Here is a 26,195-nt window from a genome sequence, read left to right on the forward strand (position 1 = left end):
TCCTCTGTGGTGCTCACATGCACAAATCCCCCCTTGTCTAAGTTCATCCCACGAGACTTCCACAATGTGACTGACTGGAAGGTTGTGCTGGAAGTTTAGTTACCCTTAAAAATCAGTTCTCAACCAGACCACTGTGTTGCATCCCCTTCCATCTCCCCAGAGCCAAAAAGCTGGCTTACCCACCAAGGGCAGATCTGGGTCTCAAGCAATGCATGGCCAGATTTCTGAAAGACATCAGTGCCAATTATTTGAACATCTGGCATCATTTGGTTCTGGTGTTTGGTTTTGTTTTTAAATAAACTGGGCCCTAGCACAGGAAACGTGTTCATTGGCATTGGAAGAATGACAAGTGTGATGAGCTATTCCTCCCAAGGAGTAAAGCAGAGCAGAGTAAGACAGCTTAGCACAGCCAGAGCTATCAGGGCAGAACCAGCACCTCTATGATAAGCTGGATGGACAAGGCAGGAACAGCTGAGTCTTCTTCATGTGAGTGCCCATGAAGGTGCCAGTGGTGAGGCTGCAGTGCTATGGTCAGATTACCACTAGGCAAAGAAATTCAGGACCTTCAGACTTGTTGCATATGTGACAGTTAGTGCCAGGCTGCTGGTGCTCTTTGCTGTTGTTTGCTGGTTTTCATTTATAAAAAAACAGCAAATAGAGCTATTGGCATCTCAGGAGATGCCTGGTTCAAGATCAGGTTCTGAGAATAAGGAATCTGCTCTATATCACAATGACTGTCACCTGCACTCTCTACTCCACTAACCAGATTTATTGTAGGGCTGCATCAAACAAATGGAGTCATAAGTTGCACTGTCCCCAGGGCAACTGGATGGATTAAAATAGCCAAGACAATGATGAATGCTGCCAAAGGGTGTTGATATTGGGCTGCTGGATCTCTGGTCTCTGGAAAATCCCATGAAACAGTCTTTTCACAGGGAGGCTCCAATTACCATTCTCAGCAGCAAAGGGGAATTATCTCCTGTTTCCTCTGCCTTTTCTATCGAAGGGGCAACCAGGCTCTGTAGTAAAGCATGCTGACTCTCCACACTTTTGAGAATGAAAAACTTCCTATCTTCAAATTTAGCTTTAATCTGCCTCTCTCCACTCTAAAATTCAGTGAAATAAAATGTAGATTTAAATGGGCAGCAAAGTACTGTGGACCCTATGCAGCTCCTGCTGAAATCAGCAGTGGCAAAATTCCTTGTCATTTAAATGACATGGGAGAAGTCATATGGTTATAAATTTTGTATGTGCGTTGGTATAATATTCTTTGTGTGTGTCCATGCACGTGTATTTTATGTTGCATAGGCTTATACAGGTATAAGTACACTAAGGAGAGATGAGCACCTATTTACAGCAGGCAGCAAATCCACATGTGTGTACATGTATATGTATGTCTGTGTGTGCTGCTAATGTATGTTTAGATTGGCATCAGGCCAGGACTGGATGTGTTTGTAAAGTGTGTACATAAAAGCTTGTCTGCTCTCCCATTGCAGAAGCTTGAACCAGATGTGAGCTGTGATGGAGGCCTTTGTTTTATGAGACCTTCTCTCTTGGTGGATATTTCTATTTCTGGGGTGATAGGGCGTTCTCAAAACTGATGGTGTTGGAAGCTGAAGTGAGCTTAAAATGGCAGAGACACCCCATGTGTTCTGGGTATTGATACAAAGATCCAAAAGGACATTGATAGGCTTTTGGGATATCTGCTATAGAGACAGAAGGGGTTAAACAGCTGAGTGTGTTTTCTGGCCTCTCAGAGGACCCTTCTGCTGTGGGACTGCTAAGAGTTGGGGAACAGCAGGTGCTGATTGCCACCACAATAGTGCACTGTCAACAATACCACACAAACTGAGACTCCTTAATCCCCATCCATAAGATGATCCATGAGCTGGGAAGCCGAGGGGTAGTCAGCAAGACTCACTCCCCCTTCAACAACCCCATTTGGCCTGTGCATAAGCCCAGTGGAGAATGGAGATAGACAGTGGCTTGAATGAAGTTACCCCATTGCTGAGTGCTGCTGTGCCAGACATGCTGAAGCTTCAGTATAAACTGGAGCCTAAGGCAGCCAAGTGGTGCCACCATCAACATTGCTAATGCACTTTTCTCCATTCCTTTGGCAGCAGAGTGCAGACCACAGTTTGCTTTCACTTGGATAGGCATGCAGTATACCTGGAACCAACTGCCCCACGGTGGGAAACACATTCCCACCATCTGCCACAGACTGTCATTAGAGGTCCTACCTCCTGAATATATTGTCATTAAACCGAGACAACAGGGGAGGAGAAGTCAAGGAGAGTAACAATAGATGGTCTTATCATAGCAGTGGCCAGCCCAGCCTTGAGCTGACAGCCTGGCAGATGATCCCCTGCCAGAAAATATGACAAAGGAGATGGGTTTTTGGCAATACTGTCCTCAGACACTCAGCTCTCACAGAGGAAATGTGATCCTGGGGAAGGCCAGGAGCGGGCTTTCTGCTTGTGGGAGAAGCAGGGGTTATGCATGGGCCGTGGCACTCAGAGAATGACTCAAAATCAGAGCAGTGCATTTGTTCATACCCAGAAGAAATCCATCCATTGCATCTCTGTGAGCTGGACTTAATTGGTCGCGCAGCTGCGCCCACCCAGGTCTGCCTGCTCATACACACAGATTGTACAGCCCCATTTCCAACAACCTCCTTCTCACTTGGTGTGCATCTTCCCTTTCTCCAGCCCCATCCTCCCTTGTTTGCGTATTTCTGTCTCCAAAGAAAACACTATGGGAAAGATACGTTTCTTTTCAGCATCATGCTGACCCCCTTTTCTCCTCCTCCGAAGCCCTGAAATTAATTAAATGATGTCACGCTTGATTTTATCTGATTTGGAAGCAATTCATAACCCTTTTGCTAGTTCTATTAGTCCAAGTGATCAGCACATTAATTCATTTGTGAGACTAAGCTCAAGGGTAATTACAATGAGGAAGCTTAATGCCTAAACGTATTAATGTCTGTAATCAGAACTATTTTCTCGGTGCGGAACAATTGTTAGACAATTACACTTGGATATGATTGCTCTGGTAGGCAACAGGCGCTGTGTCAAGAGGGGAATGGCAGAAGCTTTTTTTGCAAGTAGTGTATTATCAGCAAATTTGACTCTTTGCAGTCTCTCTTGGGGATTCTGTGCAGCTTGCCCTTTCTTCAGGTTTTGCGTTATTAAATAAGTTGTAAAGTCATCCCTCTCTTTTTTTCAGGCTGGGTTATGTGGGGCACAGAGGAAAATAGACTCCTCTGTTGTTCTTTTTTTTCTGTGGGACTGCAGGAGCATAGCAAGGACCACAAGGCCTTTCTGAGCAAGGTCATTTCCTCTTTTCTCTTCTCTTCTGACTGAACTGCTGGTGCCCTTCTCTAACAAGAAAGCTTCAAGCTTTATGTAAGGTGTCCTAAATGCATCTATCTCCTCCAGGCCTAGCTCTTGAAGGAAGTTAGAAAATTACAGCTAAATGTACAAAGTTTAACTTCTAATAAAAAAGAGTGTCAGGAAATACCCTGCCTGTGCCATCACCCTGCAGCAGCCTGTGTGATACCCAGCGCTGATGTCTGTGGATAACAGCATCGTGTGGGATGAGCAGGCGTGCTGCAGACTGCATGAATGCCATGTTCCAGCAGGATTTTGGGGAAAGATGTAGCTCTGGCTCATGCCTGCACAGGGTGGGCTGTGGTGGGCAGCAGTGTTGCTTGGCCATACAGTATGTTTCCATTGTGCAGCAGGAAGCAAGGAGGCACAGTGAGGGGTGAGGGATCAGGACTGCAGCAATGAGCATGATGCCACTGCAGAAGCAATCATGCCCACAGCCTGAACCAAGGGAAGATGGGTCAGCCCAGGACCTCCAAGCTAGTGCTGGTGGTTCAGGGCAATTCAGTCTTTTGGACTAATGGCCCCTGTCCATCTTACCCTTCCTCCAACCGGCGTGTGGCATTTGCAGGCAGGGTATATTCAGTCTCTAAGACCACTAAAACTGAGGATGAATTTGCTGTAGTCCCTGTGTACTGGATGGTGTGTCTGGGCAGAGGGATGGCCAGGAACCCCACAGAGTCATTTCTCTTCCTCCCTGGGCAGCCACAGTGACTTCCACTGTTGCCAAGTGAGTCCAAGCACTTTGGCTTTTCAGTTGGGGAGAGATTTTATTCCAGCTCAACCTGGAGGTCCTCCAACACACAAGGCACTGTATGTTGCAGAAATTCTGTTTTGGGGTAATGTCCCATATACTGCTGCTCTTGAAAAATGCATTTCTTGGTATTTGAAGAAAAGCCTCTGGCTGTGCTGGATTGGCAGCATGCTCAGAGGCATGTTAGTCCTTAGCAGCAGTCCCAGCCTCCTGCCACAAATGAGACAGGGCCAGAAATGAGTTTACAATGATGTGTTTTGCAGGCACGGTGAAGGTTGTGCCAGTGACAACTATGAGAAGAGCTGTCTGCTTGGGTGGTTTCAGAGCCTATCTACACCCAAAGAAAGGTAAGATAAATCTAAAGTTTCTGTTGTCATTAGTGGTATAGGTAAAGAACAAATGAGGTCTTTTCTTTAAGAGAGCAATCGTTTCTGGTCTTCAGCTGGATTTGCAAAGGGGCTGTGGCAGTGACCACCTCCTCTCTATACATCTGATGTGGCAGGACTGATATTAGTACCTCCCTGCTTTCTCCAAAATCTAGGATACAACAGAACCCTGCTGGCATGCCCTGGTGAGGTCTAAGCCCTCTAAACAGGCAGTCAGGGCATGGTGATGGTTGGGTTTGCTGTCTGTCATCCCAATGCAGTATTCCAGAGTCTTGCTGCAGGTTTGCCAAGGAGTGTCACACAGCAAGTGAATTTTGACAGAATGATATGAAAACCAAGAAGATATCTCTGCTGTTCAGTGAGTTAAAAAAGTACTGAAATTCAGGGCAATCTCTTCTCATCTCTTCTCACCCAGCTTTCAGGTCTGACAATAGGTAATGTAAGCACAATAGGGTGTGTTGTGGTTTAACCCCAACTCAGCAGCACACGGTGGGATGGGGAATAGTAAAACTGAGGAAACATCGGGCTTCTGATTTTTCCCTCTGCTGTCCAAGTTGCAAGGAGCAGCAGGAGACATAGCCTGTCTGTTGTGTTATGGATGTCTCTCCTCTAGACTAATCCCAAGTTACTGTAGATACCATTTGAAACTATTGAACAATAGCTTCTAAAATATCCACCTACTCCTCCTCTTTTTGTCTTTATTAAAAGCTATAGAATAATTCTAATGTGACAGGAAACATGCTGCATTTTTTCTCCACTCTGTTTGACTGAAGTGAAGCTGCTTTCCTGCACAAAGGTACCCACCTCTGAATAGTTTGCTATTCTGAGTCCTGTTAAATTTGGAGTCAAACTTATTTTAACTGTTGCAGTCTCAGAGTCACCTGGTAGTTCTTCCATGCCACTAAAGCTCAATGGGGTTTTACCCCACGTACCAACAGAGACACAGAAAAGTATGTTGATTCCAACAAAATACAAATGTAATCAGTTGAATGAATTAGGAGATTAATATCTCCATCCTCCTTCCTGTGTTTGGTGGTGGGATGCTTTGAGCAGTGTCCTTCTCCATCACACTTCTAGCCAGGGGTGGTGGGATAACAGATGTAATAAGAAAAAAAATTTAAATTCCTCAGAAGACTCTAGACCTGGAGACCATATCCCTGTGGTCCCAGAAAACATGCTGAACCATGCTATGCCCTGATAGCTGCCTCTATTGATTTCCATTGCAAATGCACAGCTTTAGTCCACCTGCAAACTTCTTTGTAAATTTGTCTGACAGCAAAACCCATCAGAAGGAGGAAACTCCTTGCTCACAGATTTTGGTTGCTCTGCCACTGGTTATGGCTTACAGAACCAAAGAAAACAGCGGGAACAGTAAAGTTACTGAGACTGAATTATTTTTCCATGTCACATAGCCACGAGGAGGATTCCACTGGCATCCTGGGCGTTCCTGGAGAGCACAGGGCTGTGTGAAGACGAGCAGCAGCAAACCTGAGGTCTCTTCCAGCCACAATGATCCATCTCTCTGTCTCTGGTGTGCTCAGCTCTGCGCTCACCAAAGCTGCCTTAATCCGTCTGTCCACATACGTTCGACGCGACACTCTGAAGTGTCTGCTGGGCCTGTGCCCCATTCCCTGAGGTCAGTGAGCAAATGTGGGTGTGTTGGTACAGGCAAGCCAGGGCTTGCCAGGGTTGGCTCATGGTTCTGCTGCCCTTGAGGACTCGGGGGCCAGCTCAGGCCATGGTAACTGTGCTGTGGACCAGCACAGGAAAATTACTCAGCTGTTACTCCAACTTCCATGCACGATCATTTTCTCCCCTGAGGCTGTAGATACATTCAATCAAAAATGAGCACATTTTACTCTTCTCTGTAAAAAATGCAAATGCAGTGCAAACATGCTGCTTGATATTTCTGCATAATCTGGTAATCCTGCACAGAGCAGATAAAGTGACAGAAAAAGAAAGTTCTTGCCTCATTTCTCTCCTCTGGCCAAGACAATACATCTAATGGTAGGACATGCAATCTGTCTGTCTCAGATACACAAACAATTCCTAAGTCTGGCAGAACACCACATTAGGTGAGGGAATCACCCTGCTCCTGGGGGGCTGAGCATGCCCAGGGCACACAGCTCCCTGCAGACTGGCAGCAGAGATGCAGCACCCTGACAGGCACAGACTGGGGGGGCTTCTGCTGCATTTCTCATTTGGAAATGACATTGTACAGACAGTGGTGCAGGTGGGGTGGCCTTTGGGTAAGACTGACGTCACTATTCAGCATTAAGCCATGTTAAGTATGTGTTCCTTAACTAATGGTTTATTTTCCTTGGCTTGGCAGGATTCTGGGGTGCCACAGCTCCTTTGAAACATAAAGCAGTGATGTGGCATTTAGTGTAGTAATCAACTGGGCAGCCCAAATGTGTCATCTGCTATGTTAGAAGGTAATAGAAGAAGGAAATAACTCCTCTGTGGAAAATTGCTCCCATACATAGAAAAGGAGGAGTGAAGGACAGGTCATTTCCATCCCCAGGGGATGCTTTGTGTCCCTCAGAGGCAATGGTGCACAGGACCACTCACTGTTGACTGACCTGGTGTCTGAGTAGTTGGATCCTGCTGCTGGCAAGCTGGATTTCACTGGAGCTGTGTCTATGTTTACTTTCCAGGTTGCCTTCTCTGTGCTGTGCTGCAGTGTGTGATGCCTTCAGCCACAGTTCAGCTGCTGAGAAAGGCAGGGGGAGTTCTGCAGTCCTCAGTCCAAACTGGACCGTCAGAGCCAGAGAAAGAGAAAGACACAGGTGCTAAAGTGGCAGGTCACAAAAGAGGTCAGTTAGTTGGCTTCTCACTCAGTACAGTGAGAAGTACTTCATACCCCCTGCCCTCCCCTCTTTCCGTCCCACCCTGGTCCTGTTCCCTGCCTTGCCAGGAGCACATTTTGGTACAGGGGTCTGAAAAATCATTACTATTTCTATTCTGTGGTTTCCATTGTAGTAATTCATCTGTTCAGCTCTGCACAAGGCCCTTGAATGGGGCACAGCAGCACACACCCTGTGTGACAGGAAAAAAAGAGGATTACTGTGGGGATGGCTGAAAGGAAAATATGATTCCTTTGCTTGTTGCTACAATCTTGTTGACTTGCCCATGCATTGCAGGAAGCAATTCATACAGATTTTCTTTGCATAATAATAGTAAAGGCTTTCTGTTTTGTGGAAAACGCAAAGGGTAGGGGAGAGGATATTTATCACAGGGACAGGCACAGTCTTGGCAGAAAGTTTATATACCATTTATGCAAAATCACTTCCTGCTGCCCAAATGTTGTCTCTCTGTGATCCAGCATGGTGGAGAGGGTCATGTGAAGGGCTCGGGCTCAAAGGTTGTGTTGAACTCTTATTTCACTGCTGGCTCATAACAGGAGAGTGCAGCAGAGAGAGGGCAGTAGTTCAGCTTTGCTAAGACCAGCCTGCTACACAGCTTTACTTGGTGTTACTTTGGGGTTTTTAACTGCTTTTTGCATATGGCCTGTGTTAAAGGTCATGATTAACATGTGCTTGACACCTCCTGGATTTGTGCAGCCCACTCCTGTTGTCCCAGTGCTCTGGTGACCCCCAGCATTAGCTACTGGCAGGGGTGAAGCAGTAGAAACACACACTTTTACAGTTTGGTTGGTTTTTTTTCCTGGTAAGTAAAGGAGGCTTTTTTCAGTTGTGCTGGCTGTTTGTCAGCTGCTCTTTCTGGAGAGGTGAACAGGCATGACAGGTTGGAGGTACGGAATGGGTGTCCCTTCAGAGTTGCTGAGCAAGGACTTTAGACAGACTTGACTGGTAGGAGTTAAACCCAGCAATGCCCTGCTCCAGTGGGGAAGATGGTTTTGAATGGAGGGTGGCAAACAGCACGGAAAGAGTTTTCTAATTTTTATTTTTTTTTAATAAAGACTCATGCCAGCTCCCTGAGCTGGGCTTGCAGGTGTGCCAGGGAACTTAACCCAGCTGTTCCCAGCAGTATTATCTCTTGGAGGATGTGGAGGCTCCCTGCAGTCTCAGGGGCTCTTCCAGGGGCAAATTATTCTCACAGACATTCATGACTGCCCACACAATTTGCCGTTATGTCCCCTGTCCCCCATCGTGTCACAGCTAACATCTTCCATGTCAATTCTCTCTGTGGCTGCTGAGGCAGTCTGGGTGTTATGTGGTGGCCCATGGACTGGGACATTCCCTTGGTGGCTGCAAGATCAACTTTCTTCAGCAATGAGGCCTCAGGTTTAAGTAATTTCATATGCTTGTGTCCATCTGATTCATGAGTGACACAGGGCTGCAGAGAACTTCATCCCCATTAGTGCAGCATGAAACTGCTTGCAAAAGCTAAACTGTGCTTTATAGTCCCACCTTGAACACCTGAATTCCATGGCCTTTGCTGAGTTTCCCTGAATGAGCTGCAGGGGGTTTTAAATTAATATATAATAATAGTGGGTTGATTACTCCTTTCTTTTACTTTTTTGGTCAGATAAATAAAACCCACTTGGGGAAAGGGGGCAGGGGGAGGTGTGTGTATTAAAACTTGTATTGCTCATGTCTCTGGTCTTTATTTATTCTGAAGTATTGCTGAGGTTCTGATGTTATACTGTGAAGATGTTTCGTGATGTCAAATCTCAGCCTTTGCATCAGGCACTGTTTCCTCTGTGTGGTACTTCATCAGCTGGAGCCTTTCAGGGCGTGTGTGCCCCTGGGCACAGGCCAGGCATGGGAAGGGCCCCATGGTGTGGAGATGGATGCAGTGCCAGGGGCACGGTGCCACAGCCTGCTGCCATCCTGTACAAGGGCGGGCTTGCAGCAGCACTGTTTTGCTTCACCCACCCTCCCCCCATGGAAAATAGAGTTGATATTACCTACAGCTGTAAAGCATGAATGCTAATAATGTTACCCTAACTCCCCTTCAGCAAGCAGTACTGTTACAAACAGCTTGTGCTCCTGGCAGCGCTCCCTGAAGGTAGCAGAGAAGGTACCAGCACTGGCACAGCCTCTCAGGGAATTGTGTGTGTCTGCAATGACCTTTCCAGGCTGCTGGGGATAAAATGTTGAGGTCATTCATGAAAGAAAGAGTTGCGATCCAGGGACACTGGAGTGTTTTAAAATGCGCCTCAAAGAGCCAAATGACCTTTACAGTTTCTTGATAAATGTAAAATGCTTTCCAGAGGCCTGGTAATGCAGGGCTAATGCTCTCTGGGCAGTGAAGCAGACTGGGGGCAGTGGGGCGGGGTGTTTAGGGGTGTGTGTGAGTGTGGGTTTGAGTGCAGCAGTGTGTGTGGGAGTGTGTATGTAGGGGTGTGTGTAGCTTGATAGTTGTGTGTGTGTGTGTGGGTAGGTGGGGATGTGTGTAGGGGTGTGTGTTGTGGTGTGTGGCTGCCCCAGCTCAGGGCCACCCCAGGGCTTTCCCCAAACAGGGTCTGAGGCCATGGATGTGGGAAGTCCATGGCACTGGCAATGCTCAAGCCCCCCTGATAAGAGATTTCACATTTGCACAGAGACTTTGTTTCATATTTTATTGAATTTCATTTATATTAAATTAAAAATATATTTCTGACAGATTCATGTAACAAAAAGGCAGAACAGTTCTCAAGTTGTTCAGCTGGGATGAGTGTGGGTTGATGCAAGGTGGGTTGCAGTCTACATTTGCCTTAACAAACAGATACAGCTCTACCCCAAGGGCCATGAGGAGAAACTCGGGGCTGGCACGTGGGCAGGGGGAGAATAGAACCACACAAAGAGAAGATCCACAGGTTTCTTCCCAGCCTCCAAACAAGACAAAAGGGGAGGGAAGGAAAAAAAGAAAAAACAAGAAACCATGAAAAGAAGGGAAATTATGCTAAATTATGCTAATATTAACCCAGGTCAGTAAGTATTTTAGCAGTGTATAATCCTCGATAGCTAAAATATGAGGAACAAAAGGTTAAAGTAACATTACGCCACACACAATTGGCTTATCCTACTGTGTAAGCAAGTGCAGAAAGTCTGAACACACCACAATAGTGCTAAAACACAGAATCACATAGAATGCCAAAAATGGTACTTCTAAACAAAACCAGAGAGTGGGAAGGGAGGGAAACGAAAGGGGGAGGAGCGGCTTAAATCACAAGCAAATTACCTATATACAAATCAACCCTAAGGACAATTATGTTCCAAATAATGGTGTCCACAAGGAAAATAAAAGCAACATTATCCTTATTTACAAATGCAACTAGCTGTGTCTTTAACAAGCTATAAAAATACTATTCACATTTTCAAAGTAACATACAGTAGTTTTTGTATTTTTTATTTTTATTTCAGAAAGGCAGCTAACTCTGAATGCATCACTTTGCAAGAAATGAATGTCTTCTCCAACATGCTGACACTTCTCTTCTTCTGAAGGTACTTCATAAGGCAGAAGTATTTTTGTTTTGTCTCTCTGTGCTTTGAGAACACGGAGAATTGGCTAAAACCCAGACCCCCCCACCATCTCTGTGTCATGGCCATCTCCCATTGGGTGGCCAGGCTGGTTCCTTTGGGATGGACTGGCTGCAGTGACTGCAGGCACCATGACCAGGGTCTCTCCCAGGAGCTCGGTGCTATCCCTGTGTCTTCTCCTGGTGGGACCCTTTGATTCCAAGGGGACAGTAATGACATCCTCCAGGCCTGGGAATTTGAGCCTCATCAAAAAAACCTGGTGGTTCTGGACCACCAGGTCAGGAAATACAATTTGGCTACCTCTGTTCTTAGAAGGAGACTTCTTTTCCCCCTTAGTTTCCCTTCCCTACACTAGGCTCGCTACCTCTTTAGAAATTCCAGCTTAGAATGTTGGGGAATTAGCAAAAACTGGGCAACAAAAGGGATTAAAACCATTGTGAATAATGTATTGAATGGGTATCAATTTCCAACGTTAAAATGCTATAAAAAATTACTTGTTTTCTCATTGACTTTCATTTTCCTCTTACATTACCCCACCACAAAAAGACAAGTACCCAGCACCTACCTCCAGTCCCATGTCCAAAGGAACAGTGGTTTTGTGCATTCAAAGTTAGCTACCCCCTACACAGCTGCTCAGTTAATAATCGACCCATTTAACAGCAGGACCAGTTTATGCTACATATGTCAGAGTACCTTACCTCGAAAGAACGGCATACATATCTACACTGAACTTATAAAATACCAGTCACAGTTCGGTACCGCGGTTATCCCAAGAGGGTTTAGTCTTCGGAGTGCTATGGACAATACAGTGTTTTCCCTCTAAGAGGGCTCAAAGGTTGGGCTGGGGCCCAAACTGCTGGCAAACCACAGCCAATGGCTCCACGTACCCGTGGCCCTGGTCACACCTGAGCCACCAGCCAGAGGGTGCTGGGTGGGATGTGCCTTTGCCCTGGTGGGGTCATCCACAACACAGCTGGAACACAATTTCATGGCTTTTTTTATTGAAGAGGGGAGAAGAACTGGGACGTAATTACTCACACTGCCTAATGCCTTACAAAGCTCCCCTTAAAACCCCTCTCAACCAAGGCCCACAAAGCTCACTCCTAAAATTAAATAATAAAAAAAGGGAAAAAAAAAAAGGCAGCTTTGACTCCTCTTGTTTCTATTGGGATCATGTCCTTGGGTTTTCCCCTCACACCTTTTCCTGGCCTGTTGGCACAGACCCCAGCTGGAGTCTGGATGCCTTCCACCCTGGGTGGAAGGCATCCCTCTGGCTCTGCTTAGGAGGTGAGATTGGCTACAGTTCAAGCAAGTCCCACCACCGTCAGTCAGATCTGAACACTCACAAAGTTTCCCAAAAGATGCTATATATTGTCCAAATCTACAGGCAGCTCCCAACCATTACTGCAAGCACCACTGACAACAGCCTCACCTGTCCATGATTTCCTCAAGAGCAATGAATCCACCATCAGAACAACCTACTAATCCACACAGTGGTAAAATAAAATTGTGCTAAAACAAAATTAAAACAAAGGTGGAGACATGATTTTTTGACATTTTATAGCGGTGCTTGTAGCCACAAAGCTGTTATTTGTTCCCACTTGTAATGCTGATGACCTTTTCTACCAGTGTAACAGACACTTAGCAACAGGCAGAAAATAAAAGAGGGAATCTTGCACACACAGTGATACTGCACAGTGCCTTCCCTGTGAGACAACCACAGCTCCCTGCACATGATGAAGCATGAGCATTACACCAACCACCCCAGCCTGCACAGCCTTGGTTTTCTAAAATGCAATCTGAACCCAAATCCAAGATTTTATGTAACCACAGACGAGCTGTTTTGTCAGCAGCAGAGGTCTAAGGTTCACAGCAGTGAGAATATTGCAAGTGACAGAGCTAGAAATGAGCAGAGTCTTTGTGTATCACTATCTTTTGAAAAAGCCTTGAGAAGGGAACTTGAGATGACACCGTCCCCTCTGAGGTGCTCTCTAAGAGCCAAGGGGGTGACTGATAACCAGAGGTCTGGCTCTCATTTATGTAAAATCCTCTGTTCCATCCATCACCCTCCAGTTAGCCTTCCAAGAAGGTAAACACCAACCTGAGCTCCAGAGTTCTAAAACATGCTTGAGAAATCAGGGAGGAAGCCTTGAGACACAAGCTGAACAAGATGAGGGAAACACCCATCCCTATAAGTGGGCACTTCTGGTGCTCCCACTCCCTCCCCCAAAAAGGGTGGGCAGATACAGGGTGTGAGTGTTCGAGTCCCCATGCTTGTGGGTGCTGCAGTGGTTGCTACCCCTCCCAGAAGGGCACACCTGCCCCAGGTGCACAGGGCTGCCAGGGAAGCACAGCTTACTGGGATGCCTTCAGTTACTGTGAGGAATTACACAACCAACAGCCTGACTTGTGCCAGTCTCCTGATCTCCCAGATGGAATAAAGGAGTTCAAACAATCCTGTCATTGCTTTAGCTGCCACCATGATGCACAACACCTACACAGACACCCCATCAAACAAAAAAGATTTTTCCTTTAATATCTGAGGTTCCCATATAGATCCATCCCCAAAACCAAGCTGTATTTCTGGGCTGACTCACCTCACAGCTTGTACTTCTGCCCTGTACTGCCCAGCTCTACCTAAAGCTATGGAAAGAGTGGATCCACAGAGTCATGGATGAGCTGCTCTTCCAGAGTTGTCATTTTCTTTGCTTCTAGGCTGGGATTGGTCGTGGCTGAGGGGGAAAGAAATGCTCTCCCTCACAAGTCTTTAGTGGAAACTGGTATCAGATCATTGCAGATAAGTCTTGCAGTCAAGAAACACATTTTCTACCAAATAAGTAGTACAACCAGGGTTAACACATCCAATCTTTGGACACAGAAAAAGATTTCAGGGCTGAGCTCAAGGTACCTGAAACAGCCCCACATGGTGGCTCCTACTGTGGATATTAGCTCAGGTTTATTTCCATCTCTTACTGCCTGTGAGAGATGACCTGTTTGAAAGCAAGTTGTAAATACTCTGCTACATCTAAGTGAGTGGCCATGTAAGAATCCCTCCCAGCTATTTTGCAGAAAAAGAAAAATTTGAAAAGAGCTGAAGATGGGAACTTAAAAGTTGTTGTTTTCAGTCCATTGTGTTAGAGCAAGTCAATCAACTCCAGCATCCACATCTGTTTGCAATAACCCTCAGGTAGATAATAACAGCTAAGACAAGTATCACTGAAAGAGATTAGGAAAAAATAAGCTGTTGTTCTCTTTCCTTTAGTGTGTTTCTTTGTGCCTTGGACAAGGCTGATACACACTTGGGTAAAAACTTGCTCTTCAGAAGTTGGTCACCACTCTGTCATTCCTTCCCCATGATACGGGGAAGGAGAACATTCACAAATAGGAGACTGCATTAAAAAATCCCATAAAACCCAAGTATTCCATGTTCTCTGTAGAACTAGAGTGAATTACCCCAAGTACTTCTGTTGATGCACTCACCTGCTGCTTTGTGCTGACAAAATGCAGTTTGTGTGTGTGTAAATACCTGCTTTTCTCCCAAACCTGTCATTATTCATTAAAGAGCCTGACCCTCATCTTTCACACCATAATACAGTTGAATGTTTGCCATGATTTTGCCATGTGCACCTACCCAGTTCCTCTCATCAAGGCAAGCAGTGATACCCAGCGAGGTGAAGACATGAGTTAGGGCCAGCCAGATGTTGCTGCTGATCAGATTAAAGCAGCCAAACAGTTCTGCTCTCAGTTTCCCTTTTTACCTTCAACCATGGTTAAACTTTCCTTGTCAAAGAGACAAAAGCTGCCAGCATAGCTCAGAACTACTCTTCCAGAGGAGAGGGGCAGGTCTGTGGGCTGTGTTCAGACAAGTACTGCTCTTACTGGGGAGAAGAAGCCGTTTAACCAGATGCCTCAGAACCAGGCAGGCTCATCTGCTGGGCAAGGGTCAGCTACTGGCATAGCAGGAAATCTAAGGGCCAGTTTTGGCAACTGCACTCAAACCAGCAGCTCAGAAAATTAAAAAAAAAAAAAAAAAATTGTGTGTGGAGTCTTCCCTGATCACGAATCACTGTGTTCCTTAACCCTCTGCTATTCCAGACCCAGCTAGCACAGCTTGGCACTGCTCAGCCTGGCTGCCAGTCAGCCTTATCCTAAGGCAGGTCCCATTACAGCCTTCCTGCTGCCTCACTTCCAGGAACCTCTGCATTTCCACACTACTTAATATATTATAGTACACCCACAGTCAACAAATGAATAAATAATTCAAGTTTTGTAAGAAATAAAATGTTAAATTGTTAAACCCCACCATTATTTACATTTGGATTACTCGGCGGGCTTGTTTCCAACACTGGCACTACTTAACTACTAGAGGAACAAACAGGCCTCACCTTGTGTTAGCAGCTACATCCCAGCATCATCCTGCCCAGCTCCAGAGGTGTGTGTGCCTCTGCCCCAGCAGCCGTTGAGAACACCTCTGAATTCAAGCATGTGACCTGTGCTGGGATTTTATTTCATTTTTTTTCTCCATTAGGAGTTACTCAGTAAAAAGACTTACTCAGGGGCAAATCAACCCCTTTCTCTGGCACAGCCTCTCAGATGCAGGATGGTAACCATCTATTCCCTGTCAGTCATCTGTTGGCTGTTTTGTTCTGCCACGACAAACCATCTTGGTGCCACTTGACCCAGCACCTCCTTTGAACAGTCCAAAGATCTGTACCTGTTCTTGCTGTTTTCAGACCCTTCAGCTACATACTCAGTTTACAGGTTTAACATCCTCCCCCCAGGTGGTTCAAGCTGACTTGGACACCCCTAATGCAGAAACAGGTTATTGCCTGAACCAGACTTGTGATCACACACAGTTTGTTTTCCATCTACAAGAGTAACAACCAACCCAGGTTTGAAATCTCTTCATACCTCTGTCAAGCTGACCCTGAGCCACCAAGCTTTGGGTAACTATTGCTCCTTCCTCTGCTTTCCTCAGATTAAAGGTGGCAAGCTGTTGGGATGGCAGGAATTCAGAGGAGGGTGATGCTATATCCAGACCAACTGGTTGTTGCTGGTTTTGTTGCCAGGTTAGGTCACCCCAAAGATCTTTGACTCTAACAGAACTGAAGTGCATAAACTGAGATACTGTTGTGTCACCCAAGACTGCCATCCATCAAGTACTGTTTCTTCCCCTTTAAAAACCTTGGTGGGTAGAGACAGGCAGATCTTCAAAGGTACTTAACAGTTCCTTAAGATTTTTGGTGGGAAGTAGGTATGCAAATGCTCTTACACACACAGGTCTTGGTGAGTCAGGAGCAAGCCATCGGTGTCTCTGGCCCTGACACCTTCCTTCCCAGCTCCATCTGCCTCAGGTTGCTAAAAACGTCCAGAACTCTGGCTGAAAGAGATTTCAAAGAGGAGCAGGCCAGGGGATAGGGTGGGGGTGTCTACCTAAAAAATGAGTTTGATGAAAGCAGAACTAAGTGCAAGGAGACTGACTCATACTTATTTACATTTTTGACAGAAAGCTCTCCGAGTCATGCATGTTTTGACTTCTCAAACCTCATATGCACCATCTTCTGTGCCAGAGTAATCTTCCTTTTAGAAAAAAGGCATTGTTCTGTGCTGCAAGCCAGAGCAGGACATTTGCCTCCCCTGACCCATTCCAGGCCTTGCTCTGCTGTCCTTCACACAGCAGGAGTAAGACCTGGTTGCTCTGTCACTGTATTCTCTGAAGCAGTCAATCCATTGGCCTCTCTGAGCTGGCAGACATTGTTCCAAAGACTTGATTTGCTTCATTTTGGCATTTCCACAGTCATCCTTTACATATAATAATTTTTTTTTAATTTAAAATTATTATTTTGTATTTTGCTGGTCACTTCCATATTGCTTCATTCAAAATCCAGAAAACAGTTCAAATAAAATCATAGCTTAAGTGCAAACTAACTTTCCAGTGAACTGCTATGTGCATTTTCTCCAGTCCAGTATCTGTCTTCCAGTTTAAAGGACTCTTCCCACTACCACTCCACAGAACACCAGCAGACTCCAGGACCCCTATCAAACTCTCCAGTTCTCTGTCTTGTCCTCAGTGTTGCCTGACAGCATCCCCAACTCCCTTCATGGTCATGAAGAAGAAAAAGAGAGAAGAATTAGTGTAGGTCTTTTGAGGTGTTTAAAGTCAGCCAGTATAAAACAGGAAAGCAAAGCTTTTGGCGTACAAATCTTGGTTTCTTGGTCTGTTTTTTAGCTTCAAAAAGAACACGCTGGAGGTGTGGTTTTGTTACTCTCTTCTGAAAGGGGATTTGTGTTTAAAGTGTTTGTCCTGTTGGCACATATACAAAAATGGCTGTGTCATGTACCAGTTCTGAGTGGGAGTCTCTGTGGTGGGGAATTGGCATAAAATCATGGTGTGGCTCAGAAGAAGGGTTTAGCCATATACAGGAGTCACATCATCATTTCTTGGAAAGCCACAATGAAGACCTGAATGTTTATGAAAAGCCACGTTAGCCATTTTCAGTTGCTGGGATAGAAAGTGTTAGAGAAAGAAATTGGATTCTCAATCTCAATTACTATGCTATCACACAGGATATAAAAATTGTCCATTTTTCACCCTGATGGAAACTGCACTGAGATTTCCAGGAATGCTGTACAGACTTTCATCAGTTCCTGCTGAAAGAATCAGCTGCTCTGTGGCTTTCCCTACAGTGTCTGGTTGAACCACTGAGAATGAACTCAACAGCAGGCAACACTGCCAGAGCCTTTCCTGGTGCCCACTGGCTTCTCTGAGTATCAATCCGCTGGATTTGTGAAGAGTGAGAAAGGCCAGGTTGCCTTCTTTCAGTCTCTTTCCTTCCTTCTTTCCAGGTTCCCAACCCAATCTGCAATCAACTCCAAGACATCCTTTCACTTAGAAATATCAAAAATGAGTGAACTGGCAAGAAGAGGAAGCTTGTGGGAGAAAGAGAGGGAAGGAGGGAGGAAGGGAGGTTAGGGAGGGAGGGAGGACAGGGAGAGAGAGAAAAGGAGAGCAAGAGAGAAAGAGTGAGGCAGCTAAAAGGGGTTGCCTTTCCACTTCTGTGAGACCGCAGCCATTACACCACCGTATTTCGGTGTCTGTAGGGCGGTGGGGGCAGCACAGTGCCAGGCTTCAGGGAGAACTCGGAGAGGTATTCAGGATTCTCTGCCACAATGGGCCGGATCCGTCCATTCTGTTTGTAAAAGTATTTTGTGCTGTACTCCTGCAGGTAGTCCGGGTGCTGGAGGGTGCTTCGTGGGGGCAGGCTGTGGTTCCAGTAGTCTGGGTTGTCAAAGGCCTTCTTGGCTTTGTCTGGCAAATTGTTCTTCAGGTACTCGGCATTTTCCAAGGTGTTTGCAAAAGTGTTGAGGTACAATGGCTCATTCACATACTCATCCTCTGCTTTGGGCTGCCCGTTCGGAGCATTGTGATACTCTGGGTTGTCCACAGCTTGGAGATCTCCATTCTTTCGTCGGGAAACAAATGGGTTCTCTTCCACTGGGTTTAGGTAATCTGTGGAAAGATCAAAAATAAATCAGCCAAGAGAGGGTGTAATCCATCCTGGAGCAAGTATCATGTGACCAGAAACAGCACTTGGACTAGTGAGTCCTCTACCCCAGCCATTCCTAAAACTCCAGATGGGATCAGGAGGGAAATATGTTGAACACACACTAGCAAAAAGTGAAGTATTTACAAACTAAACAGACAATATGGGTTAAAACAGAGACCTCAGAAGACAAACTGACTCATCAAACTGGCCAACTAAACTGCGGCTCTCACTGAGCCATAGCCTGTGTGCTATTCTGGACTTCTCACTACACGATCTACAGATCCAAACATACTGACTGACTTCTGCTTATGCTGCTGACTCTCTCTGTGAAACCTTGGGCCTACCAGCAAACCCTCTGCTCTGCAGTCTTTCCATCCAGAAAACTCTATAGAAATTTTAGTTAAGCCTCTCTGCACAAAACCCCAAGGGCTAACTTCTAAGACAGCTTCATTTCTAACAGAACAATTTTCCTGATTAAAAACCTTCCATCCCTGAAGGACAAAGGGCCTCAAAGCATTATTAAAAAAATGATTCAAATGAGCCCTGGACAGGGTAAAAGAGAGCCTTACATCAGCTGCAAAACAGGACTTGGAGCAGGTTACAGTTGCTTCAAATCACTTGCTGTGGATTAAAACCACAAAAAAATTGTAGCTGAACTGCAGAAAGGTTTTAAGGCATATGCTTGGAAATGGAAAATGCTTGCTTGCTTGCATGGAAAGCTTGACAGGAGGTGGGGAGGGAAGAGAAACATAAAGAGATTGGCTGTCCTAGGTTAAAAATGTGCACCTAGTAAGGGCTCTCCCACAGTCATAGACAGGTGACTGAGCCATGGAGCAGTGGATTTGCCAAGGGCCATGTTCTGCCTTGCTCTGTGTGTGATGAGGTCTCACTGCAGAACAGAAAAGCCAATGGGGCTGGGCAGGAGGAGGTCACCTGCAAGTGGGCTGCAAAGGGAACAGCTTGGAGGCAACACAGGGACAAGAGCATCTGGTGGTGGGACCCTTGCAGCAAGATGTCAAAGCATCCAGTTCATTCAAGGCTGGAAATCATCAAATCAAACCCACTTCCAGTATTAATTCTGCCTTTCACCTCCATACAAACCAGAGTCTCCAGGCCACCACCATTACTGAGGGATGCTCTCAGCCTGTCCGTGCCACACTGGATGTCAACACAAGACCTCCATTTCCAGCAGCATGGTGCTGGTCAGGGGCTCTGCAGACACCCCAACCACAGAGTCCTGCCTGCAAGGAAATAGGTCCTGCCTGTTGCCACAAGGGTGGTCATGGTTTTCACTTCAGCTCTGGTTTTATCTAGGAGGGGGCCAAAAATATTAGAGGTAAAAGTTCAAGACCCAGTGAACACCTTTGAACAGGCAGCTAAAATGTCACTGAATCTGAGGTGAGCAGGCACATGTGCACACACTTGGGTATAAAAGCACAGTGGGAATGTCTGTTTTTTAGCAATGAGAGCCAAGAAGTGCTTTGATTTGAACCCTGCAGCTGGGACAGAACACACAGCATGTGTCTGTGCCCAGGGAGTCGGGAAGGAGGTGCTTTCTCCTGAGCTGCTACTGCCACATCCCCGAGGGCTCAGGGGGCTTCTGTTCAGGGAACTCTGAGGATCTCCAGGGTGCACCCACATCTGAACATGTGTGTGGGCTCACAGAAACTAACTCTCACTGCAAAGGAGGTTGCTGAAGTGCAGGTCCATGAGTGGACTCCACAATTGCTACTGCTCCATTCCCACCATGTAACACAAAGGATAAGTGGTTTCCAAATTCTTAGCAAACACACTAGTGACTTGGCATTTACATTTGCATTAATTAATTTTTTTAAAGGTAATGCAAAGGTTTGAGAGCAAATTAGTAATGACACATACCCTTACATATAAATGACGGCTGTCACTATTTAAAAAGGAAGAAATGAATGATGGCAAAGTGGGAAGTGCAGCACGCTGAGCTGGCACAGATCTAGGCAATCAGCACCTTGCAGTGATGGTCTCTCTGAAGCACATCTTGTTCTTTCAATCCTAAACTTCTCTTGGCTATAAAATGCCAACTGTGTATATTGGTTCTCTGACAGGTTCAACGTGACATTTATCAAACATGATGCCATGAAAATAAAAATCAATAAACAAAGCAAAGTGGGTACTCTGGCTGGCCAAAGGTAGATCCTTTTCTTGGAAATAACTGAAGATTTGAGTTTGGATAAGAAAGAGATTTGGTTTTCTTTCATTCTTCTTGTGATTTCTCAAAAAAAATAAGTAAAAGGGGTAATTACCAAACTTGACATATTGGCACATTTGAGCTTTTAAAGCAGAAAATTAAGAAAAGAAAACCAAATCCCCATGTGAAGAAATATTAACTTAGTCAGAATGCTTCAACATTGCTGGGTAACTAAATAGAGCCATTTTTGATGAAAAGCTGCTGATGTACAAAGAGAGGGAATGCAGTCAGACCAGACCAGAAAGACTATTTTTTACCTGTTTTAGGTTTGTCTCTCATCGGTGTCATGTACCCATCCTCATCCAGCTCTCCCCGGACGACCCGCTCGGGCATGAAGACTGTGGGGTCAGCACTGTACCTCTGGGTGCTGCTTTCCTCTTTTGCCAGGGTTGCCACTTGTTTTCGCAGTGTGCCATTACAGCAAGCATCTTCAAAGATCTCTGCTGTGGCCCCCTGAGCAACTGGAGCTTCTGGTATTATGCAGCCTGGAGCTCTGTATGGCATCGGCACCTCTGCAGTGTAGCCACCATCCCGGTACACAAACTGGTTCTGTTGGAAAAGAGAAGACAGCACAGGAAAGGAGGGGACAAGGTTCAACAGCAAGTCATTGCTGTGCTCCTGTGCCTTTCCTGGCACACTTACTCAGTGATGCATTTCACCTGGCAGGTGAAGACTTGTCTCCCCGTGCTGTGGGATCACCAGCAGCACGGGCTCTGTTGTGGACTGGCAAAGCATCCGTCTGCCCAGTGGTGCTCAGTGCTGGAAATGGGGCAGGAAACTTATCTCCTACTAAGCATATGGAGGTTGGACATACACAGCTGCAGGAGGAAAACACGGAATCTCCTCTTCTACTACTCTGGCAACATCCTCTGATTTCTGAGGAACCCTTAAACCTCATGTTAGGGAAATCTCCTGACTGGAGTCATTATCATCTCTGCTAATTCCTGAGTGGCATTCTTTTAGGGCGTACTGTGCTGCGAATCACAGGGTCACCCACATCCTGTGTAATTCCATCAGGAAGTGCATTTCAGGCTGGTGAACTGTGTTTGTATTGGCACCTCAACTCAATGACCATTTTGCTTGTCAGCAAGGGCATGAAAAGAAATTTCAACATCACGACCTGTAGATAAGAAGAAAAAACATACAGATTCAACCAAGCCTGTTACCTAAACACTTTTCCAAGAAAAGTTGGCAGTCTTTTGGCTGTGGGTCCATAGAGTTTGCATACAAACCCAGGCTGAGTGTGGAGATCTTGAATATTTGATTGGTCTTGTATACATTTTATTTCCTGTTGTCTTTTAGGTCATTTATGCAGGAAAAAGGGGTTTGAAACAGAAAAAAAGTAGTGAAGGAAGGCAGAAAACCTAAAGGATGAAGGCTGAATGTGAAATACTTACTCCTGACATAGGGGTGTAGGCAGGAGGAGGGCTGTGTCCAATTTCACTCTAATAGGAAAGAAAAATGGATGATGGATATGTAACAAGAGGTCACATGAATGAAACAAGTCACATGAGCTGCATGAGCTAATGGGGAGAAACATGCATGTCAGTCACATTTACTAACTAGATCCCAAATTCAAAGAATTCAGTCATGGCAAATGTCTCACCCACACACTAGTGTGTCTCACTAGTCTTAGAGAGAGCTACTGATCACACTTCAGCTCACACTATGAGTGAAGGCTGTAACAGAAGAGGGAGCAGAACACACTTTACCAGAGGTTACTTTTTGAAAGGGAACGGACATCAATACACAGCCAGATACAGACTGTGCAGCAAACCTCTAACTTGGCAGGCTTGTGTAAAAGGCTTGCTTGGGACAATTAGGAAGATCCCTTTAATCAGAAAAGACCTTAAAAACTAGAGATGCTCTGATTGCAGAGGTCAAATTCCTTCTGAACCCCCTACAGATTTACAGTCCACTTGTAATGACACATGGGCAATGACAGGTTACAATGCAGAATGTGTTAGACAAATGGATAAAAAACATCCCCTGAGCCTGCCAGATGCTACTGTGAAACATCTACGGATGGCTGTAAGACACTGCACTGCAGGAGACTTAACCTGCCTTTGACTTACCCTCTGATCTCGTATTTACCTGAACTCAGGCCAGCTTTTCATCTAGTCCAAAAAGATGGAAAAGACTGAAGACAGGTAAGCAGTAAACTACGGTCCATGGAGGGTGGTAAAGTTTTAGGCAAACTGATGATTACAGGTAAGATGCAGAGAAAGAATACAAAGTGGTGACTAGAGAGAGAGCCAACTCTCTTAACAGCGCGGAATCCAAAGCTCTGTTGAGAACCCTCTACCCTCATTGCAAAGCTGCCAGTTTCCTTCCCTTGCACCTGCAGGCTGTGAGACTGAAGAAGGGGTTTCCTTCTTTTGTCTTCCAAGGTGGCTGCAACCCCTAGACTACACCAGTAAAAAGAGCTGTAGCAATGCTGTGTTAGTGCTCTGTGCAGGGGATGGGAGTTGGCTGCTGCCTGCTGTTCGTAGACACTAAACCAGTGACTGTAACCTCCCCTTTTCTATCCAGTACTACACCGTGCTGTATTACACAGCTCTCATTTACATCTCTCTGTTTTCACACAGGCACTCCCATGAATTTTCATTTGTAGTTCCTTGCTTCTGGCTGAAGAAGGGGAGAACTGTCTTTGAGTTGTTTCAGTTCCCAGCTCACTGTGATCTTTTAAAGGTAACTTAGAAAAGCAGGTCTTTTGTCAGCAGGCTGGACTTCACCACACAGGGCTATGCTCCTCTGCCAGTAATTATTTAGATCATTAGCAGCTTAAAAAAATACTGTTCTAGGATGGCCACATTAAGTGTCCGTGGGCTCTGCTCCATGCTCAGCATAAAAGACTAAACCCACAGTCCTATCTTTAGATCTTCTTGGCTGTGACTCTACCATTTAAATACCTACTCTGCAACTGTAACAGCATAATAACAGGCTCTCTTAGCACAGTCCTGTCCCAAGATGTCAGGAGAGAATGGACTGGCATTAATGTATTTATTGCTATTTGTGCTGACAAGACTGTTCCCAGTCAGTGACTTGCCAACTAAGATCACAATAATGGTGTTTTTTCATGTCTCCCCTTTAGCTCTGTACTAAACACCCATAACACAGACCCTAACACACAGCCCTTCTCCAAACCACTGCTATCTGCAGTATTTTTACTTCTTTACTGTTTATCTCCATGAGTTAATGCCCTGTGGCCACTATTCCATACAAAAAAGGGGCAAAGAAAACAGTTGTCATTTAGTGGGGTTGAAAACGTAATATAATTGTTTAAATGTCCTTAAATTGCCTGCTAATTCCAACATGAGGTCATAATTTTGTAGGCTTCCAAGATAACTATCCTCAGTCAACTGCTCAGGGCATGAATCATACTGTGAGAAGAAAATACATTTTGGATTTTTCCAGGTAAAACTTATATCACTTCTTTTGTATGTGCAATCCAATTAACTTTGTTGATTTTGATTTTTTTTGGGGGGGGGTGTGGAGGAAGTGTTGCTTTTGCATCTTAAATACTATCTTGAAAAAAAGAGCCGATGTTCCTTTACTGGGAAGCTCTAGGTTTTTGTATTTCTGATCCTGAAAGTCTCACCTGAATGATCATCTCCAGCTTGTTGATATGGAGAGAGGGTTCAGAGTCTGGTTGCTTAAAGACCTCACTACATAAGCCTACTTAAAAAGCCTCAACTTGCATACTTTAAAAAAATAAAATAAATCAATACTGACTCCCTTTTGATAGTGTAATGTGTGTTATATCCATTAGCTGTGGAGGGCACACATCCATTGACACTGAAACGCTCAGCACGCTCCAGAAGGAGCCACGTATTTTTAAGTGCCCATGAGCAGCACTGATCAGTAATGCCCAAGACTGCATTCTTTATACCATGATTGAATTTTAGGTAAAAACATGACAACAGGGAGAAAAGATAAAACCCAAGAAAATGTCCTGTTAAGCCTTTTCTGAGGCCCTCTGGTATGAAACACCAGTGACGCATCAGCTGTTGTAACAGCTAACGTTTTTGTAAAATAAACCTTGACAAAAGAGCAGCAAACAACACTTCTGTGAATATTGGCTTGTGTTATTGCTTTCTATTCATTAATCTAATTTTCCAATTCCTTGCTTCTCAAATTTCCCAAAGGTAAATATCTCCTTCTTTATATTAGGGACATAATATTTTCTAGCTGTGTGTTAAACTGTAATGAAATCAAAGCTATGTTGGGTCCTGCCACTCATGTAGCTGTGTGAATATGCTCTGCCTTGTCTCTCTCCATCTAGGTCCAGCATTGTGCCTGAGCCTGGCACCCAGAGCTGTGGCTGTCCTGCTGCCCATGCTACAGCTCATCCCACTCCAGCTGACCGTGGCTGCCCTCAAAGCTGAACCCATGGCACATTTCTGGTGGAAGAAATGCTGAAGGTACTCAGGGATGTGGTGCTGCTGTCGGGCAGTGGGTGGTACAGGACTAGCACCAAATAGAAAAAAACAGGACTTTATTTACAGCATGATCTGGTCCCCCCATACTTTGCTGGCTAGCACAGACTCCCAACAGCCCCCAAGGTGCTGCAGAGCTGGTTTTGCTTGTCATCCACCACGATGTGCATACGCATTTGATAGGGTTGCACAATTATTGCTGTTTCTTGTTCTTAAGCAGCCTGCTAAGCTCACAGGACTGAAAGATTTTTCTTTACTGAAGGAAAGGCAACATCAGTGTACACACACACACATCTGAACCTACTCTGATAGTGCTCCTACCTGCATGAAACCCAGCTCCCTTTCACTCTCCTTCTGCTCCTGCATGCAAAAAAGACCAAACCATAAAGCAGGAGTAAAACACTCTCACCTTCTCACATGGATGCTCCTCATGAGTCCTATTCAGTCTCATAGTCCATGCCTCAGGCAACTCAAGAGATTATCTGTTTTGATCAAGCTCTGCAACACTTCTTTGTAGCAATTCAGTCCAGGGCTGAGTGTCTCCAGAAATAACTCACTTTCCTCCTTCCCCTAGAAACTCTTTACCTGATTTCAAGCCAAGGCAGTATCCAGGCTTAAGTCACCAAACCACAGCATCCTAAAATGCCAGGCTGAGCAGATCTTGCTGCAAGCACCAAAATTCCAGCAGTTCTCTAGGAAGGAGGAGAGCTCTTTTATGTGAGTGGATCTGAATAATGTTTGGGATGCTTTGGTGCGGCTACAGGCAAACCACACAGAGCTGTCCCGACAGCCCCAAGCAAACTCCAGCTATATTCCAAGGGAGTAGCCTGGTATTTACTACTGGTCTGAACTGAAATTCAGATAGGAAAGACCACCCCAGAAGAACAGCCACCTCTGCCTGGGTGCAGTCCTGCTTCCCTCTGACCACAGAACTAACAGATTACTCTGCCCTGCTCCAGAGAGCCCCCAGCAAACAGGTCTGAGATGAAAATCAAAGAAAAAACACACACCGTGCGATGGCTGTGTAATGT

General features: G+C 45.4%; 1 protein-coding gene and 1 long non-coding RNA gene across 3 annotated transcripts in view; one reads left to right on the forward strand and one right to left on the reverse strand.

Annotated features, from left to right (window-relative positions):
- The first annotated feature begins 5,979 nt into the window (after positions 1 to 5,979).
- LOC108639499 lies at positions 5,980 to 11,517 on the forward strand. Its single transcript, XR_001920561.2, has 3 exons — positions 5,980 to 6,162; positions 7,184 to 7,315; positions 10,838 to 11,517. It is a non-coding gene; the product is annotated as an uncharacterized LOC108639499 (long non-coding RNA).
- A 686-nt stretch (positions 11,518 to 12,203) lies between these two features.
- ERBB4 (erb-b2 receptor tyrosine kinase 4) overlaps positions 12,204 to 26,195 on the reverse strand; it is a 370,853-nt gene continuing 356,861 nt past the window's right edge. Inside the window, exons 25-27 of one of the 2 annotated variants that reach the window (XM_018071743.3) lie at positions 22,123 to 22,170; positions 20,983 to 21,274; positions 12,204 to 18,464 (exon numbers count right to left, since the gene is read on the reverse strand). In XM_018071743.3, the coding sequence (XP_017927232.1) occupies positions 18,028 to 18,464; positions 20,983 to 21,274; positions 22,123 to 22,170 (777 nt within the window). In that variant the 3' untranslated portion in view covers positions 12,204 to 18,027. The remainder of the gene's footprint in view (positions 18,465 to 20,982; positions 21,275 to 22,122; positions 22,171 to 26,195) is intronic. The other variant, XM_018071745.3, reaches the window with a different exon arrangement.

Source organism: Manacus vitellinus, unplaced genomic scaffold (genome assembly GCF_001715985.3).
Source record: "Manacus vitellinus isolate BGI_N305 unplaced genomic scaffold, ASM171598v3 scaffold_20_pilon, whole genome shotgun sequence".
NCBI classification, from domain to species: domain Eukaryota; kingdom Metazoa; phylum Chordata; class Aves; order Passeriformes; family Pipridae; genus Manacus; species Manacus vitellinus.